At 37.7% G+C, this 19772-nt stretch overlaps 1 protein-coding gene across 5 annotated transcripts in view; it reads left to right on the forward strand.

Moving 5' to 3' along the window:
• FAM172A (family with sequence similarity 172 member A) overlaps nt 1–19772 on the forward strand; it is a 420413-nt gene that overhangs the window by 259081 nt on the left and 141560 nt on the right. For 4 of the 5 annotated variants that reach the window (XM_032846420.1, XM_032846414.1, XM_032846403.1 and 1 more), the window contains 2 exons: nt 10127–10243; nt 18142–18226. In XM_032846420.1, coding sequence (XP_032702311.1) covers nt 10127–10243; nt 18142–18226 — 202 coding nt within the window. Of the gene's footprint in view, nt 1–10126; nt 10244–18141; nt 18227–19772 lie in introns of those variants that run through there. The other variant, XM_032846433.1, reaches the window with a different exon arrangement.

Here is a 19772-nt window from a genome sequence, read left to right on the forward strand (position 1 = left end):
ATATATTTAAGGTATACAACCTGATAACCTCGATATCTGTATACATTGTGTAATATTCACCACAGGCAGGTCAGGCAACGTATCCATCACCTCACACCTAACTAATGTAAAGCCTTTTAAGAAAAATTTGTTAATTAACACAATCTCCAATACTCTGGTTATCTACTATATATCTTTGGGGCAGGAAATCTTATCTCTTTACCTTTCTTTTTCCCAGACCAAAATAAATGGTATGCTTTAAAACTTAGGGGTATTAACACTTTCCCAAGTGGATGCCTACTCCTTGCCTCTGCCTGACCTGATGAAATCTTTTGCCGCAAGTTTTTAAACTGTTCAATGATTGACAAATTCTGTATATATGGTAGTATTTCTAGCACTTACCAATTGATCAGGGCTCATAAGTGATTTTTAAACTAAGTGTTGTGAACATGCTCATGACTTACTTGCATCAGAAATATCTCTGGGTATATAATATACATAGGCTTTACTAAGTTTTCTCATTTTTCCATCTAAGACTCTGTATAGTCCCCCGTTAAACATCTCCTTTGTAAGCCCGCCTTAGTTTTTTGGACTGGCAATGTTTAGTTCTTATCTACATGTTTACAATATATCCACTTCCTACATGTTCATTGTAATTTTTATAACTGTGTTTTAGAGTATCTTGCCTGCTTGTGATCAGCCTGATAACATTACATAATAAAACATTTTAATCAAATAAGTCACCTTGACGAATCCTTACACTGTTTTCTTAATATATGACCTCTTTTATTTTTTCCCTTGTAATTAACATGCTATTTTCTTGATTGATGACGTTTTTCAGACTGTTGCCTTTATTCTCTCATTGTATGTTTTTGTAAAGCACTGGTCTTCTCTTCCAGTTCCCGGATTGTCAGTCACTTAATATTTGTTTTTTTCTTTCTTTCTTTTTCTTTAAAATCTTCCTTGCCTATGCTTTTTTTGTCACTGAAGGAGCCTGCACGTGGCAGCATAGTCCAGGCAGGAAAGGAAAAGGAAGTTATTACTGCTCTCTCCTGGCCGCCTGCAATACTAAATCATAACTTGCCATTCCCTAACTGGTGGCTGGAGACTTATCTTCATAAATACATGTGACCCAAGAAGTTTCAGTTTACATACCCTATCCCTTGGGGTTCTTGCCTGTGGAGAGCCTTTTCCTTCCTGAAATTAGACAAAGGTTGTAAGAATTGAAGCTGGGGCTTCAAAGCACAGGAAAAGAGAATGTTGTCTTATCCTGTTGCTACAGTGGGGCTCCAGCTGGCCATGTTTATCTACCCAGGGTGTGAAGCTGCGTGTCCATCTGTGAAGGGCTCAGCACAGTGCTCAGGCTTGCCCTTAAATTTTGAACTTAGGAACTTCTGGAAGGATTTCTTGCGTGTTTTCCTACATGGTTATTTTTATAGTGACAGCTCTAGAGCTTTTGGGTATATGCTTAAATTGATAAGCATTGAAACTTTGTAAGATTTACCCATTCAGTAGAGTAACATTTAACTTCTGTTATACTTACATAAACGATGACCATATAATTTCCATCCAAACCAGAACACTTTTAACAGCGGAAAGAGACACTATTAATAATTATGCCAGGTTCATGGTTATAAACCAGGAGTGTCCTGGACTAACTAGAATGTATAATCATCCTATATGTACCTAATTATTTTCTTTACAAACATTTAAGCGAGCCCAAATCACTTTGCGTAATTGAAGAGGTGGAGGAGAGGATGCAGTAATTGTCTGACACGTAACTGCTTTGTAAACTGTGCAAATGTGGATGTCACTGAAGAGTACATAGATGCCATATTTGAAAGAAGAACAGATTTTGGAAATTAAAAATGAGTGTCAAGGTAATAATGATAGTAGCTGACAATATTGATTGCTCACATGCTTTATGTCTGTTATCCTTCAGCGATCTTACGAGGCGAGTACTACTATTATTCCCATTTTTGTATTCTTACAATGATAACCAAAAATTAAAACTTAAGGACATGGAACTCCAAAGCTTATGCATGCTTTAAACTACAACGCTATAGTTCTTTCCTCTGGACATATTTTATATCTCTGTGATTATCTTTTTTAAAATGAAGTCGGCTATACTCCTTCTACATAGGAAACAAAGTGGTGAGGGGACTCTGTGCCAGCTTGGCACTGCTAAACCATGGCTCCATGCTTTGTTGCTGGCCCATGTAATTCTGAAAGGGTTCACTGATGGCAGGAAACTAGAGCTGCCACAGTATGGCTTCAACAATTCTGTTTTAATTTTTAAGTGCAGAGTGCTATTACAGGTCTAGTATTCTGATTACAAGATTTTAAACAAACACAATAATTACCTCTTTCTTTTTCTCCTTTATGGACCTGTGTCTTTTTTAAAAACAGTATTTGTCATTAAATGTATTCTTTTTTTTTTTTAATGTATTCTAAGGTAAGCTTCTGTTACCTTCTACACTGAGAAAGGGGAATGCACAAGTTTACAAATATGGAGTAGTTTGCATTGTGTGCTTTTGTGGTATCATCTATTATAATTGTGTACTATGCGCCAAGTCCTCCACTAGTCACTTTATATTCAGTTCAACTCACAATATGTCAGTGATTTAACTGTATTTATCATCTCCCTCTTAACCTGTGATGAAATTGAGACCCAGAAAAGTTGAAGTAATCCACTCAAAGTATCATTATCGGGAGTAGCAGAACAGGGATTTGAACCCAGAGAATCTGATTCCAAAGTCCTTGAACCTAACCACTGCATTCCTTATGAAGACTGCTTACTTGAAAGTTTCTACTTCCAAATAATAATAATGATAATAATGGAGAGAGAGAGAGAAGTGAATGCAGATTAGAAATGTGAATTGCGAGTAGCATGTGAGAGCTGAATGTCATACTTGCCTGGATTTCCTGCTGGGCAGTTTCGTCCTCATATTTCATCTACTGAAGTGTGTGTATTTCATAGTAATCACTGGAGGTGCTTCAAGAGCCTTGGGTGACAGGACCAAGGTTTTAATATTGCGGCAAAAGTGGTATTTGTTCTGTGAATAGCGCACTATTGGGATTGACATGTACAAAAGAAGCTTCAAGAAGACATTAACAGGAAAGACTCTGCCAAACCCAGTGTCGGCTGATTAGTCATCTTGGCCCAGTGTACACTTTCAACCCAGTGGGCCTGATAGCACACAGGGCAGTGTGCCATGAGCCAGGAGATGTACAGGCACAGATGTAAAGTGATGGGAGAGGTTTATGGTAAAGGAGCATCGTTTGTCAAACTACATAAACAGTACACCCAAGTAGAAGCACTGAGTGTAAGTATAATCTGCATGACAAAAATGTGAAAAAGTACCACCTTTTCATACTTTTCAAACCTTTGAAATGACTTAATCTGAAATCTTAACTCTAGGAACTCTAGAGGGAGCTAATCTATTTATAGACACACACACATACACACACACATTTTTAAAGACATCTCAAACCTCAACCGTGCTATTAGCCAGACTGATGATTCATTCATGCTCATGCAGTAGTAATGATCCTCAGATTTATATATGTACAGTAGTGTCAGATCCTAATCTGATGGAAACATGCATTATTTGATTTTCTTTCAGAATATTCTCTCCTGTACAAGTGATTCACATGCTCTAACCCTCAGAGTGCATATGTGTAACACATGTCAGAATTTTGAAGGAAGGTGATGACTTTTGCTGATGAAAGACATTAAAACATTTCCCTCAAAAACATGTTTAAAATATACTTGCTAATAAAGATACGGGCCTGTATGCACATATATACAAACCTTGCCCCAACCCACACTGCCTTCTTTCAGGAGGGTCCCTTGGACTTTAAAATGTAAGACAATTTATTCTGAATCCTATAGCTGCTGAGCCAAAAATATGGGAAAATGAAATTACTCGCTTCTTTTAGGTTAGTGTGAAGACAAACCCAATGCAGGGTTCACTTCTTTAGGTTGAGAGTATTGAACTTAGGATTGGGTTGGATTCATAATTTCCAAAACCCGAGACCCTCCACTAGAGATATGAAACTACCTCCAAAGGCTCATGGAAGAGCATCCTCTTAACATCACTATCTCCCTGCCTTCGGAAGCTTATCTTCTAAGCTAAGACAAGTGGACAGCAAATTTTTAACTTAATTTCGTGGAAGTAAGTCCTTGTGTTTTCCTTTCCTAAAAGTAGCTCACGGTAGACTTGCAGAAGAAATGAAATAGGGGCACCTGGGTGGCTCAGTCGGTTAAGCATCCTACTCTAGATTTCGGCTCAGGTCATGATCTCAGGGTGGGATCAAGCCTTGCATCGGGCTCTGCTGTGCTCAACGTGGATTCTGCTTCTCCCTCTCCTCCTCTTCCTCCTCCTCTCTTTCTCTTTCTCTCTCTCTCTCTCTCGCTCTCATTCTCTCAAATAAATAAGTAAATAAAATCTTCAAAAAAAAAGAATGGACTGAAGTATGTACAGAAAGGGAATTAAGAAACTTCTAGGGGGACATGAGGCATTTGGATTTGGCCAGATACTTCTGTGAAGATAGTAGGTAGGTGCTCCATTTGAAGGCCTTGCAGAGAGCATGGCGAGGCAAGTTGGGTGGGCAGAAACGGTCTGTGGAATTTCAGGGAAGAGAAAGTAGCAGGAAGGGCTGGCCAGTAGTGCACCTGGAGGGAAGCACAGGTGGATGCTGCTGACTCTGGCCTTCCCATACCATCTCTCTGGTGCCCTGCCCTTCATCTCACCAAATACTCTTGGGCTCTGAGGAGCTCTCTTATTTTGTTACAGTTACTTAATGTTTAAAATGTTACTCTGGAAGAAAACAGGTAATACTAGGAGATTTTTTGCCTCTCAATTTCAACTCCCATCAAAAAGTTTAATAGTCAGGGCGCCTGGGTGGCTCAGTAGGTTAAAGCCTCTGCCTTCGGCTCAGGTCAGGATCCCAGGGTTCTGGGATCAAGCCCCGCATCGGGCTCTCTGCTCAGCAGGGAGCCTGCTTCCCTTCCTCTCTCTCTGCCTGCCTCTCTGCCTACTTGTGATCTCTGACTGTCATATAAGTAATAAATAAAATCTTTAAAAAAAAAAGTTTAATAGTAAGATGAGCCTGCATACAGATGGTATATGTTTTTAATCTGTTCAGAGTACTTCATATTTATTGGGTTAGTGAAACTTTTGTCAGACTGGTAATATGCAGTGCAGAGAAGGAATGAGCAGATTAATTGTGTAGATGCTAAGGTGAGAGGACTGTGAAGAGATAGATCGCACTAAGAAGGGGAAACAATAATATCAGGTGACAGCAGCACATACTTTGTATTAATTCTCAAATCATCAATATGATTTATGGAAATATGTAGCTTGCCCTCTTATCCTAGACATCATTTTATTTTAGAACTGTAATAATAATTTTTAAATGCTGTTGATAGTCTGGTTTTGCACATGACTGATTTCTATCTTGGCATGATTTTTATAATTCCAACACTCCTTACCGATATGGATTTGGATTTTTTAAATATTTTTTTAAATGTCCAAATCAGGGGCACCTGGGTGGCTCAGCCATTTAAGTATCTGCCTCCCAGTAAGGTTATGATCCCAGAGTCCTGGGATGGAGCCCTGCATCGGGTTCCCCGCTTGGCAGGGAGTCTGCTTCTCCCTCTGCCTCTGCCCCTACTCATGCCCTCTCTCTCTCACTCTCTCTGAAATAAATAAATAAAATCTGTGGCGCCTGGGTGGCTCAGTTGTTAATCGACTGCCTTCGGCTCAGGTCATGATCCCAGAGTCCTGGGATCTAGGCCTGCATCGGGCTCTCTGCTCAGCAAGATGCCTGCTTCTCCCACTCCCACTCCCTCTGCTTGTGTTCCCTATCTCGGTATGTCTCTCTTTGTCTGAAATACTATAAAGAAAAGGGAATTAATCAAATGAGTTCATTTATGTAAAAGTAGTATGATATATTACTGAAAAATGGACCCCATGTGACACATATAAAAGAACACAGGACTGAAAAGGCATGGACAATTCAGAGTTGTGTGGCCCTTAACCAGTTTCTCAGCCTCAACCAGTTTCCTCCTCCACAGATGGGAAAAATAATACAAGTTTTACATACATTTTAATATTATTTCAGAACAAAATAAGAATGATGATGTATTCATTTTGAAATTTGTGAGGCACTACTCAGATGTAAATGTTATACACACAGGTGAAAACAAAAAATATTTTAATTATAATTTTATCAGGTATAACTTACCAAGCCATAAAACTTTCAGAAGTTGATGTCCGGGATATCAGTTTTTTTGTCACTTTTATTCAAATACTGATACCATATTGAAGACATTATAACAAAAAATGGAAGGTCATTCTTTATTTTTGAAAGATTGGTATAGGTGTAAAACTGATCTTAATTGTTTGAAGACTTTACTTGGCAGTACTCCATAGTTCACTCAAGAATACATGGAGACATGGAAATCACGGGTCTTACTATTTTTAGTCACTAAAATTCCTTTAAGAATCTAATGAAAGCTAAGGGTCCTCTTCCAGAAAAATATTCCTATCATCTGCGGATGGATTTTGCAAGGAATTTCAAAGGGGTTCACATCCATGGATCCTAGTAAAAACCACATCTTACCTTAGATTGACATCTAGTAGACTTAGGAGACTTCAGTAGACTTTAGTGTAATGGTCTCCTCCCTTCCAGATTTCTGTTTTCCAGATTATCATAGCCTTCTCTTAAAGACTATTATAGAATATATAGAAGTTTTCCTGCCCAGCTGCACCTCCCCGCATTCTGTATTCCATCTAGCATCTGTCTCTTAAACAGTCTTTGTTCCTGCATTCAGTCTACCCCCCCCCCATTGCGTTCCCCAACATTCTCTTTAAGATTTGGCTTATTTATTTGAGTGAGAGAGAGTGCATATAAGCAGGGGAAGGGACAAAGGGAGAGGAGAAGCAGACTCCCCACTGAGCAGGGAGCCTGATGCCGGACTCCATCCCAGGACCCTGGGATTCTGACCTGCGGCGAAGGCAGGCGCTCAACTGACTGAGCCCCCCAGGTATCCCTTTTCCCCAGTATTCTTCATCAGTGCTCACTCTCAGGGGAGGCAGTAAGAGAGGGAAGGGCTCTGAACCAAGCTAACAAATAAAAAAAGCAGAGGCTCTGGGCAGAAATGGAAACTGCAAGTAGGTAGCAGCAAGGCTGGAATAGTCTGAAAAACCAAACTGTTGAGATGTTTACCAATTTGCAGTTATACCAATCCTAAACACCAAACATATGAAATTATTTTTTTAAAGATTTATTTATTTATATATTTATTTAATTTAGAGAGAGGGAAAGCACAAGAGCAGGAGAGGCAGAAGGAATGGGAGAGAAGATCTCAAGCAGACTCCATGCTGAGTTTGGAGCTGGACACAGGGCCCGATCCCAGGACCCTGAGATCATGACCTGAGCTAAAACCAAAAGTCAGACACTTAGTGGACTACACGACCCGGCACCCCAAATATTTGAAATTCTTTGTACAGGGTTCATTTGTAGACAGCTTTTTATTGAGATTCTCTAAAATTTGACCATTCTCCACCTCTAATAATATAATATGAAAGTGATTTTTAAACTGTAAAGGATTAAAACAGTGTAGGGAATATCATGTTGGATTATGACATGATTGGATGTGATGTGAAGAAAAGTTGCACAGCATCACATCCACTGCATGAAATGTCAGCCAGATGGAAAAACAGACCAAAGGTTTTTTTTCTCTTATAGTCCATCTAACAACTGTGTATTTTTCCAACTTTGTAGAATTTTAATTCTCAGATTTTCTGCTTTTGCAGTACGTCCTTAGCCTATTCGAGTCTTAATTTGATGTCATTTCACAAATGGCTCTCGATACTCTGTCTTCAGATACAACCAGCTTACATAAGTCAGCATATGTTCACAACAACCACAACAAAATCCAGGGCAAATATTTAAAAATGCAGACATATTCACAGAATACCAGAAGAGCATGCTCTTATTTTGTAACTTTAGCAACAATCGCTCTAGATCTCTAAAAGTGTTACTGTTAGAAAATGAGAGTAAGGACGTATAGGTTCTTCATGAGCCAGGTGTAGTCACTATTTTGGAATTTTGAGTTTTATTATCAAATGTTGGTTTAAGTTTTTATATTCTAGTGCCAACATGATCCATGACAATCTTTTCTTTGAGGTAGCTTTAGTTTTTTTATTATTTTAATTTGAGTACTGTTGACACAGTGTTACATTAGTTTCAGGTGTACAACTTAGTGATTTGACAAGTTTATACATTATGCTATGCTCACCACAAGTGTAGCTGCCATCTGTCCCATTACATCGCTATTACAATATCATTGACTGTATTCCTTATGCTGTGCTTTTTATTCCCATAACTTACTCATTCCATAACTGGAGGCCTGTAGCTCTCTCTCCCCTTCACCCATTTTGCCCAACCCCCCACTCCCTCCCCTCAGTTTTTATATCCCTCCCCTCTGTTCTGATTCTGCTTTTTGTTTGTTTATTCTTTTTTTTTTTTTTTCAGATTCTATTTATGAGTGGATTCATTTGGTATTTGGCTCTCTCAGTCTGACTTATTTACTTATTTCACTTATCATAATACCTTCTAGGTCCACCCGTGTCATCTCAAATGGCACAGTCTCATCCTTTTTTATGGATGACAATCTATTTTTAAAATAAAATCTAGGAGAAGGTAGCAAACTACTTAATAATGAATGTGAGGTATTGAATTAGAGTATTATTTTGTGCTTTTAAAAGTATTATTGATATTGCAAGGTGAATTTTTGCGGTAATATTATGATGCTGATAAGCAACATTGATTTTAAGATTTCCACATTTTATAAGTGGAAAACAAAAGGCCCAAATATTTAAGGTGTGGAAATTCTGCTGAAGCAGCATTAACAGTGAATTAGATTCCCATTAGGTGGTGTTCAGTGAGAGAGGATGTGCATATGCAGGGTTTGAAGAAATTTACAAGAAAGAGAAACATTTTTCATTCAGAATGCCAACAGGCTTCATTTGGTATCAGAAGCCTGGCTTTCAGTGTTCACTGTGTGAGCTATCATCACCACTCAGGATTCTCACTTTCTTAAAATGCAGTAATATACTTTTGATAGACAATTCAGAGAAATTAATAGCAAATGATAGAGAAATTGCTCTTTTCTAGAGGGAGAAAAGACATTTGATGCAGAGAAACAATGAGGACATGGCTATGAAATTTAAGGCTACTACGTACTGTATTTTCAGTGTATTTTTTATTAAGCTTTCATTTACTTGTGTCAAATTAGAGTCCCTCGTCTTAGCAGATTAAAACCTTTTATGATCCTTTTGATATGGAACTATTATTTTTCACTTTTCTTTATCTTGCAGACCCACTGATAAATTCTTCAGTTTCTTCAGGCCACGTGTCCTCTTTTAAATTTTAGAACCATTGAATTTTAGAGAAACAGCATTCTAAAGAAAGAAGTTAGAGTGTAATACTGTAGTTTGTTGACATAAAGAAATATATTAGAAAGCAAAATGATCTTGATAGGCTTTGAAGAGAAAGATCTTTGTGGGCATTTAAAACACCAAGGAATTACAAGGCCACGTTGAAGAGCACGTTAGTTAAATCGAAGGAGTCAAAGCAAGATACCTTTCATTACTGACATGCCATCTACTGAAAAGAAGTAGAAGTTAGTCCGAAGTAGCTAACAGTGAGCCCCAGGTACTAACTTCCCTGAAGCACTGAAATAGGAAGGGGTGGAAGAAAGTTGTGAAAGAAACCCTCAGGGATTCCTCCTTTTTTCCCTTGTGATCCCTTTAATCCTTGAATTGTCAAATCACATGGAAAATAATAGAGCTGCGCAGTTCTGAGACTTAAGTGATGTTATCTTTTTAAAAGAAAATATTAGGTCTTCTCACATCTCTGGACAGGAACAGGGCATGCATTTGGTGTAGAAAAGAGTAACCTGGAACAAGAGATGCATGTTGTTTTTTTCGGTTTTAATGTATTATTATCTATGACTAAGCAGGCTGCACCCAGTAAGAGAAAAAAAAATTACAACCCATACTTTATTATTCTATTATTTTTTATTTATTTTATTATTTATTAATATTTTATTTTTTTTCCTTTTTGAAAACAGATGATTCAACGAGAAGCAGATGTAAAAAGTAAGGTAACCGCAGTGGCGCTTACAGACTCTGTTCACAACGTGTGGCATCAAGAAGCGGGCAAAACGATTCGAGAATGGATGAGAGAGGTGAGATGAGATTTTTTTCAGTGACCAGATGAATGAGTGTGAGCCTTTATATCTTGCACCCCCCACCAGTTTATATCATCTCCCGCCCCCAGACTCCCTTTCTAGAGGCAGAACATTTAGCGAGAAGAGAAAAAGTAGACATGGTTGAAATACTAACAGAAAACCCTTCTGAAAAACAAACGTGTTTCAGAAAGCCCTTCTCCCTCTTTGGGCATTCTGTAGAATGTTGTCTATGCGTGCGGTATACGGTAGCAACTTCATTGGAAGAAAGTCATGATCTGTTAGGAGATATTATTCCCTGAGTTTTAATTTTTCCACCAGCCATTTAGCATGGGTGCTGCCCACTGACAAGAAAGAAGCATAAGGTACCATTGGTTCTCATCCTTTCCTTGAAAGGTGATCTGTATGTGCCACTCTTAAATGGGTTGGCTCACTACCACCAGTAGCGGGAGAAGTAAAAAGCTGAAACAGTGTTTCGTCAGACTGAACCTGGGGCTCCGAGAAACCCAAGAGCTGGTCATAGTCCAGCCTCAGGCTAAGCTTCTTTTCACCCTAAGGGCTGGTGAGCCTGAAAATGATCATGACTTACTGAACATGCTCCCATTTTTTTTTAACTTTCAACCCATTATTGCTTTTGCTTTGGTTGTAGATGTACAGCTGAAACTTCTTTTTTATTTCTATTTACCTTTCTGATATTATAAGTAATTGACATCATCCACACCGTGCTTTATCAGTTGTTTGGTCAGATCATATATTTCTATAAATGAGAACTAGTTGACCTTCCTGATTTTCTCCCACTCTCTCTTGATAGAATACCCAGATATTTATCCAGTTGGCCTCTCACCATAGGTATGGTGGGTAACTTCTAACCAGCCCTTACAGTGCACTGTAAGGAACAAAGAGTTAATGTTTGGAAAGAGTTTTGAATAAATAGAAGGACTAAGCTGTATAATCCCATAATGGAATAATCATAATATTACCAGTCTGTTTTCACTGTCGTTATTATCCATTAGAAAAGGTACATTCATCATGCAAAAGTCTAGAATGTATTTACTCCAGTCCTCATAGTATAATAGATAATAAAGGTGGGCTTTTAATCTGTTCTAACATCCTGGTGTTTTCTGACCACGTTGCTTTGCATAGTTTTCCTTTCACAGTTTATCTACATCCTCAATGGTCTTTTCCAAGGGCCTTTTTTTTTTTTTACCCCCAAGAGAAATTTTGCATATTTCCTACCTATACATTTTTCGTGGTATTTATCTGTCCAAGTGGATATGTAAACAGCTCCCAGCATTATGTAAAGTAGTAAGGTTGAATAAATGCACCTTTTCCCCACATATAACCAATATGGAATTTAGTATTTGCCCAAACTAGAAATACCCCGGTTCATCATGTTTGAATTGGGAATTCTTCATGTTTCATTCCAGGTGGCAAACATAGCAAAATTTATTTAGGTTTATTTCTTTTATAAAAATTTGTATCTCAAATTCCAGTTAGTTAACATACAGTGTTATATTAGTTTCAGGTGTACCATAGAGTGATTCAGCGTTTCCATACATCATCTGCTGCTCATCATGACAAGTGCCCTACTTAATCCCCATCACCTGTTTACCCCATTCCCCTCACCCGCCTCCCTCTGGTAACCATCAGTTTGTTCTCTGTAGTAGATTTGCTTCTTTACTCTTTGTAACTAAGACTGGACTAATGCCACCTTCAAAAATCAGAATATATTTGTGCATTTTTTTCCATTAACGGAAATAGACAATAATTGAATTCCTCTTAATTCAATGAAAGCTCTCATTAATTTCTTTGCAAGTATAGCTTTTATAAATCTTTTTAATATTATATAATTTTATAAACAACCTACTTCTTGAATAGTTCTTTTATTCCCTCAGTTATGCCTGAGGCATGAAACAGCATGAAGAGTTTTTTATTACGACATACCAAAATTCAGACCCCCAATTCAATCACTTACCTAACTCTGTAATCTTGGGTACATTGTTTAATCTCTTTGAGATTCATTTTTTTCATCTATGAAATCTAATACTTACCTTGCAGATATGGTTGGGAAATAACATATGAAAAGAAACAGCATGGGGGTATCTGGGTGGCTCAGTCATTAAGCATCTGGCTTCAGCTCAGGTCATGATCCCAGGGACCTGGGATTGAGCCCTGCATCAGGGTCCCCTGCTCATCGAGAAGCCTGCTTCTCCCTCTCCCAATCCCCCTGCTTGTATTCCCTCTCTCACTGTCTCTCTGTCTGTCAAATAAATAAATAAAATCTCAAAAAAAGAGGAAACTGCATGGACATGGGCATTGTAAGGAAATTCAATAAATCATAGCTCTCATTGTTGTTACCTTCTTGCCCCCCAAGTAACATAAAATATTTGATTGTATTATTTTGTCTTATGGATGATTTCCATATTCCATTTTCAAAATATTTTACCAAAGGGTAGTAATTCAGACCAAGGAGTAAGAAACTGGGTTTTGATAACGATTCTAGCTTAGTCATTCACTGGGTAAAGGAGTAACTGACAGCTAACATATCCCAGGTACTCTACACTAAGGCTTATTGTCTTGGGAAAGCCACTCCATCGTTCTGAGCCTGTTTCTTAATTGTGAGTTAGAGATAATAATTCCTATTCCATCTACTTTGTGAACTATTATGAGAATCAGAGGTGACAACCAAGAAGAAAATCCCTTGAAAAGCAAATGGTGCTTCATAAAAAAATGAAATGCATTGTTATAAAAAAACACTGTGGTATCCCAGAGATAAAAATTAGTAGATCGGGGCGCCTGGGTGGCTCAGTGGGTTAAAGCCTCTGCCTTCGACTCAGGTCATGGTCTCAGGGTCCTGGGATTGAGCCCCTCATCGGGCTCTCTGCTCGGCAGGGAGCCTGCTTCTTCCCTCTCTCTCTGCCTGCCTCTCTGCCTACTTGTGATCTCTGTCTGTCAAATAAATAAATAAAAAATCTTTTAAAAAAAATTAGTAGATCATCACTGATAGAGCTTTGAAATTATCCCCGCTCAGAGAGCCTCTCTAAAACAAGAAGAGAAAGGGAGACTATGGCAGCCTATGCCAGATATCCTTGTAGGAACTCCCCAAAATGTGTGACCCCCTCATAGAGAATTTAGTGTGTTTTGGCAAGATTAAAATCTAGTGTTTGTTTCCAGCACTTATGATAAAACTCTGTCCCCTTTTCTTTCCCCATTTTTAGTCTCTGTCCACTCTGCAAGACCCCTTGAAATAAAGAAGAACAAACAGTCCTGGGTTCAGTAAATAGAGCTATTGTCTTGAGCAGGAGTGTTGGGAGGGGGTTGTGGAAGGGTAACTTGTGTCCCGCAGCATCCCACTTCTGACCACTGCCTACTCCGGCTTTAATTAGAATCAGCTCAAAATCTGAGATATTTTGCAAATATGTCAAGAAAAACAATTTAGCTAAACTGTAGTGTTGTCCATAAAAATAGTAGTCTGGCTGCAGATGAAGCCTCAGTGTTTGGGGCCTCTTAATGATTAGCTCCAATATTTGACCAAACACCACTTTAAACCTGGAAGTCAGACAGGGTTCACATTGCCCAGTCATTCTTATTATACTGCAAATTTGTAAAACTCCTTTTTGTTCTGTAAGCATATTTAAGTTAATGTGATCAAGGTATCGATGTTAACTATTCATCTACTATAAAAAGCTGATATACTTTTTAAAATGTCAGCAATTAGCAAACAGAAGGTTAAGTACTATATTCTTATATTATATAGTATTAAAAGAACAATCTCTTTAAAAAAAAAAAAAAAGAAAGGAAGGAAGAAAGAAAGAAAGAAAGTCAGTCAGAGAGGACTACTTTTGGCAATTACTCTGAGTGAAAACTACTCCGAAGCAAAAGACCAAGCATACATACTTCACCATGACTCATGAGGAAAGGTACAAAATAGCCTAAGGCAGATCCTAAGAGACCCGTCCTTCCTCCAGCTCCAGGACTGTAAAGTGGATAAGGGTGGACATGCAGGACGTTATGCTAGGTGAAATAAAAAACCAGACACAGAATGAAAAATACCACATGATCACATGATTACACATGGAATCCAAAAAGATTGAATACATAGAGAATAGAATAGTGGTTACCAGTGGGGTAAATAGGGAGATGTTGGTCAAAGAGTACAAAGTTGCATTTATGAAGGATGCTTAAGTGTAGATGTATGGCATGATGACTATATTCAGTACTGAATTGAATATTGTAAATTGGCCAAGAGAATAGTTTGCAGGTTCTATCACAGCACACACACACACACACACACACACACAGTAACTATGTGAGGAAATAATTAGCTTGACAGCATTAATCATTTCATGATGTATATGTGTATCAAATCATCATGTTGTACACCTTAAGTACATAGTTTAAAAAAAGGCTGATTGGGTAAATGTCATTTCCTGACATATACCTGGCCTCTGAAAGTCTCCAACCAAGCCAGATTTATGGTTCTGCATAACTGTCGTGAACCCTTAGCCAGCATCATGATTTCGGAGTGGCAGTCCCCGAAATACAACCCAGTAAATCGTAGTAGTTCTTGTCTGAGGACACGATGCCTTCCATTTTGAAGCTCTATCTCTACAGCATTGGTGGATCTCAGACAAATGAAATAAAAATGAGTAAGAACCTAAATTCAACCAGGACAGCAAATATATCTCAAAGTACCTTGTATAGGATACCTACTATGTATTTTTCTCTCTAAACATAGTACACTTAGTTTTAATCTTCTTATTAAAAATTTTAATCCATTTCATATCTGCACTGAAACATTGTCCAGCCTTGGTTCAAAGGTCAAAGAGGGCCACTCAGGACTATGGCCTACAGGCACTTCTAGTCTATGTTAATAGTTCCCAGCATTTTGGGTTTCACAAGGAAGACAATTTACAACCACAAAAAAACTGTTTAAGTTTGTAATTTCAGAATTAAAAGACCTTTAATTGAGAACACATAACTCTAAGAAACACTGTGTAGCACATATTTTCCCCCTCATACCCAGAGAAACTTTAATTCCATTATCCATCCCAAATTCTTGGCTCTGGCCAAGGGCTTCTTTCTCTCTGCTTGTGGCTGGGATGAGACGGGGCTACATCTGAGGCTCAGACACACTCTCTTGATCTAGGAATGCATGCCTTGCTGTCCGCTCAGGGCATCTGAGAATAAGATCTCCAGGGGTTTGGGACACACTCCAGCATGGTTTGACTTTAGGTAGGTCAACTGCCTCATCAGCTGCCTTTGTTGCCTTCCTGGACACTATGCTAGTGTTCATCTCAGCTGAAGAACTGGGATCGGGGCAGATGGAGTCACTGAGAAGCGGGATAGAATAAATATTAGAAAAACAGAGAGATGTGGTTTTTAAACTAGAGAAATGCATCAGAATAGGAAGTTGGATTTGATGCAGTGGAATTTCAGATTAATTTCAGATTAAATTCTTGGGTAAGGGCTGTACGTCTTTCTCATATTTCTTTCTTTACATGTATTTCTCAGCACATTTATGTTATTTTATTTTGTTATACTCTGTCATGTGGCAAACATTTTTATCTTGCTCTGCCCTTTTCTCTATATATTTTTCCAGGGGGATGAAAATGTTACATATACATGTACACACATGTACATGACACTCATCAAACTTACTATATCGATCCTTTACAATCCTGCACAGGCACTTTGTCATTCCAGAAAACTTTTCGCCATATTCAGCTTAAAGGGTGTTTATTTCTATCCTATTTTTATGGGAAATCAAAGCCTAAACATCTGCTTAGATAAAAAATGAAATTTCAGAATCATAAGTGTTAACCTGTCTTTTGCTTTAAATGTTTGAGTTAAAGGTGACCTGGATAAAATCCATTTTATTCAGCTTTTTAAAGTCAGTGATCACGAGCTAGAAAATGATTAATCGCCAACATATTGTAACGTACCATCATTTTTATTAATACTAGAAATATCCTATAAGACGTAGTTTTACATATGGGAGGTGTAGGTGAGCAGTATTAAGACTGACATATCACCTGGGTAATAGCCGACTTTCATCAGATTTGGAGGTACTACTAGGATGAATAATAATTAAAATATATACCTAATCGCTGCCTGTCTGTCGGTAGTGCTAATTGCTGTCATTGAAAAGACTGAATTGTTTAAGAGAAAGAGAGAAAAAGAGAAAGTCATTCTTCATTGACGCTATCTCCCTGTATCATTGGGAGCCTATTTTTAGTACCTATAGAAGTCATGATTTTTGAATTTATTAGGGTCTGTGATGAATGATAAAACAAATCATCCATTTACATATCTTGACACTGCTTTGGAGAATACTTATTTCTTACAAGCAAGTGTCACATTGTATATAAAAGCTGGCTAATTGTGTGCTGATCTTCTGCATTATCTAGAACTCTGTGATGTGGTATTCTATCAATAGTAATAGTAATTTTACTTACTTCAAATGTATGAAATATCTCTCTGAAATCGTATTTCTTTTATAATTTCTGCTCTCTCACATTGTATAATTTTTGCATTCAACTGCTAATTAAGATTAGGAGTGCAAGTTATAGAATACATATTCACTTTAAACCATCAAGCTTTTGTAATACATAAGAATACTAATATTTTATCCATTTTAAATGTAAAAAGAAATAAAGCATTTAAGAACATTACTGGATGTTGTTTGTTTTCATGGTTTTTTTTTTTTTCCACACAGTTCAATAGTTTCATTGATCTACTGTTTCTTACAAAAATCTGCCATGCTTTGTGAACTTCACTTTCTAATCTCATACAGCAACCCTTCCTTTATGTTATTCCTGCTCTCCCTGGTCCCAGAACAGTAGGGTTGCCTTGACAAATCTATTCAAAAGCCATTCCTCGGCCTTTATTGGTGGGGACTGGGGCCTTTGAAATTCTCTCCTCACTGCAACACAGCTGACATCTTCTTCCAGACAGAATGAATTAAGGAAATACAATAAGACACTTGATCTACCAGTCAAGGATCTTTCCACAGTGAGGACGGATTCCATGGTGCACAACCAGGGCAGCAAGCATCTAAAAATACACAATACATGCTTGTTTACCAGAATAGCAATCAGCGATTTTTCCAACATGATTGATAGGATGATTTCTTTTAAAATAAAATCTGTCTAGAAATGCAGTGTGTGTGTGTGTGTGTGTGTGTGTGTGTTAGAAATTTTTAAAAAGCCATATGAGGTTAATCACATTTTTTAAGCCAGCCTTTAAATACAGACTTAAAATGTATGGAAAGGATATAAATTATTTTTATTTCATTTGTCTGAGTGGTAAGTCATCATTATCCTAAAGATTGATTTTAATATTGAAGGCTTTGTGTCCTCAAAACCACAGCTACAATTCACTAGGTTGTGTTTCTTTTGAACTACTTGATAAAGCCTTCATTGAACAAGGTTGAAGTAAAAAAGGAAAGAAAGTATATTTAAGGAGTAACTGCAAAATTTATTTCTTCTAGTATTACTGAGACAAAGACTGTAGTTTAAAAATAAAACTATTCTTTCACATGATCAAATTAATATTTATTTCCATCTTAAAGTTAAAAATGGATGTCCTTTTCTGTTTCCCTTAATTATAATTTTAGCCTTTTCTTAGAAACATATCATGGTTCATAGGAGGTTACGTGTCTTCCTAATATCAGCACAGATAATTTGCTGAATTGTCAAAGATAAACTTTTTTCCACAGCCACAGTGGTCATGAATAATACTAACTGTTTATATAAGAAAATCTTTTACAGTGCATGGAAAATAAATTGGATATACTTCTAGTGTCGATTATATAGGATAAATTAATCTCTACAGCCTAAAAAGTTTATCTTGGTTTAAAAATGTTTCAACAGAAAATTGTCTCTCTTGCATTGCAGAATTGTTGTAATTGGGTCTCTAGCTCAGAACCATTAGACACATCAGTGGAGTCCATGCTGCCTGATTGTCCCCGAGTCTCAGCAGGTATGTGTTTGATGAGAGATGTATGGGGTTTTTTTAGGGTGAAAAAATATGGTAATGAAATGTGGAATTCTATTTTGTGAATTAAGCATGTTGTTCTGCCTTGAATCTTTGAATGAATTATTGGTAACATACGGCATGGGTCTGATCTGCTACCAGAAATTTGTTGAGTGACTAAAAATAGTAACTAACACATTCAGTGAAGATGAATAGGTGAAGCAATTTGAGAGTAATGTAGACAGTTGCTGCTAAAGCTTTGGGAGACAAGATGTACATAAATAAAAAGTCGATTAAGACAAGGACTAGGTAGCTAAGCAGGATCTCTGAAAATTTGTCTCGCATTGAATACCAACTCAAGGATACAACAGGCAGTCAAGGCTATGAGTTCAGAGAGGTGAGATTGGTGTGGCCTAGAATCTTTAAAAAATTTTTTCACGCAGAAGATTTTGGCTGGACCTTGTGCATTTGGTAGGATGTGGATTCTAGAAAGATGTGCAGGATTGGCATTTTAGGCAAAAGAAACAGAGCAATGTAAGGAATAAGGGCTGGAATGGATCTGAAAGTGTTCATAGGATACAAAGGCAAGGTGGGCCTGCCTCTTGAAAGAGGGGGAGTGGGGAGTACCTCAGGAAGCAAGTGGGCTTAGGAAGACAGTTGAAGGATGGAATGGCTTTCCAGCCTACAGAGTTTGTACTTCAGTCTCTGATCTCTAGAGAAGAGGAGTGACATTTTTGGCTGCTTTCTGATTTTGGCTTTCACAATTCCCAGCCAGTTTGGATGGTAAACACAGAATGAGCGGTGGTATCTGGTTATGGCTGCAGAACAGAAATGGGCTTGCTTTACCCGGAGATGTCAGAGAATGAGCAGAAGTTTTGAGCATGAACTACTCCATACAAAAATCATAGGAGGGGGGCTCCTGGGTGGCTCAGTGGGTTAAGCCTCTGCCTTCAGTTCAGGTCATGATCTCAGGGTCCTGGGATCGAGCCCCACATTGGGCTCTCTGCTCAGCAGAGAGCCTGCTTCCCCCGCTTCTCTCTGCCTGCCTCTCTGTCTACTTGTGATCTCTCTCTCTGTCAAATAAACAGATAAAACCTTGGGGAAAAAAAAAGAAAAATCATAGGAGGTAGTTGATCACTAAGCCTTTAGAGTTGTAGACATGTCTACATATTTGAAGGAAATGATTTGGAGAATAGTTCAAATATTAGGTAAAGAACAATTACTGTAACTATGTTTCATTATCACTAATACCTAAACTTGAACTCAGCTTCACTATCATTATAGCTAAACTTTTCAGGTCTTTTGGTTAAGAAACATATATGCTACTCTAAAAATATATATAAATATATTTAAATATATAAATATATATACACACATATGTGTGTATGAGTATGTATTATATATGTTATATATTATAATATATATAATACATTACATATGCATATATAATATATGTATATTAAATAATTGATTATTTTTATTAGCAGCAGTTATGCTCTATAAAATCACTGAGAATGCTGAATTAGTGAGTACAGGGTTAGGTTCCTATAAG

The sequence above is a fragment of the Lontra canadensis genome, unplaced genomic scaffold (genome assembly GCF_010015895.1).
Source record: "Lontra canadensis isolate GAN:19392208 unplaced genomic scaffold, GSC_riverotter_1.0 scaffold4, whole genome shotgun sequence".
NCBI lineage: Eukaryota > Metazoa > Chordata > Mammalia > Carnivora > Mustelidae > Lontra > Lontra canadensis.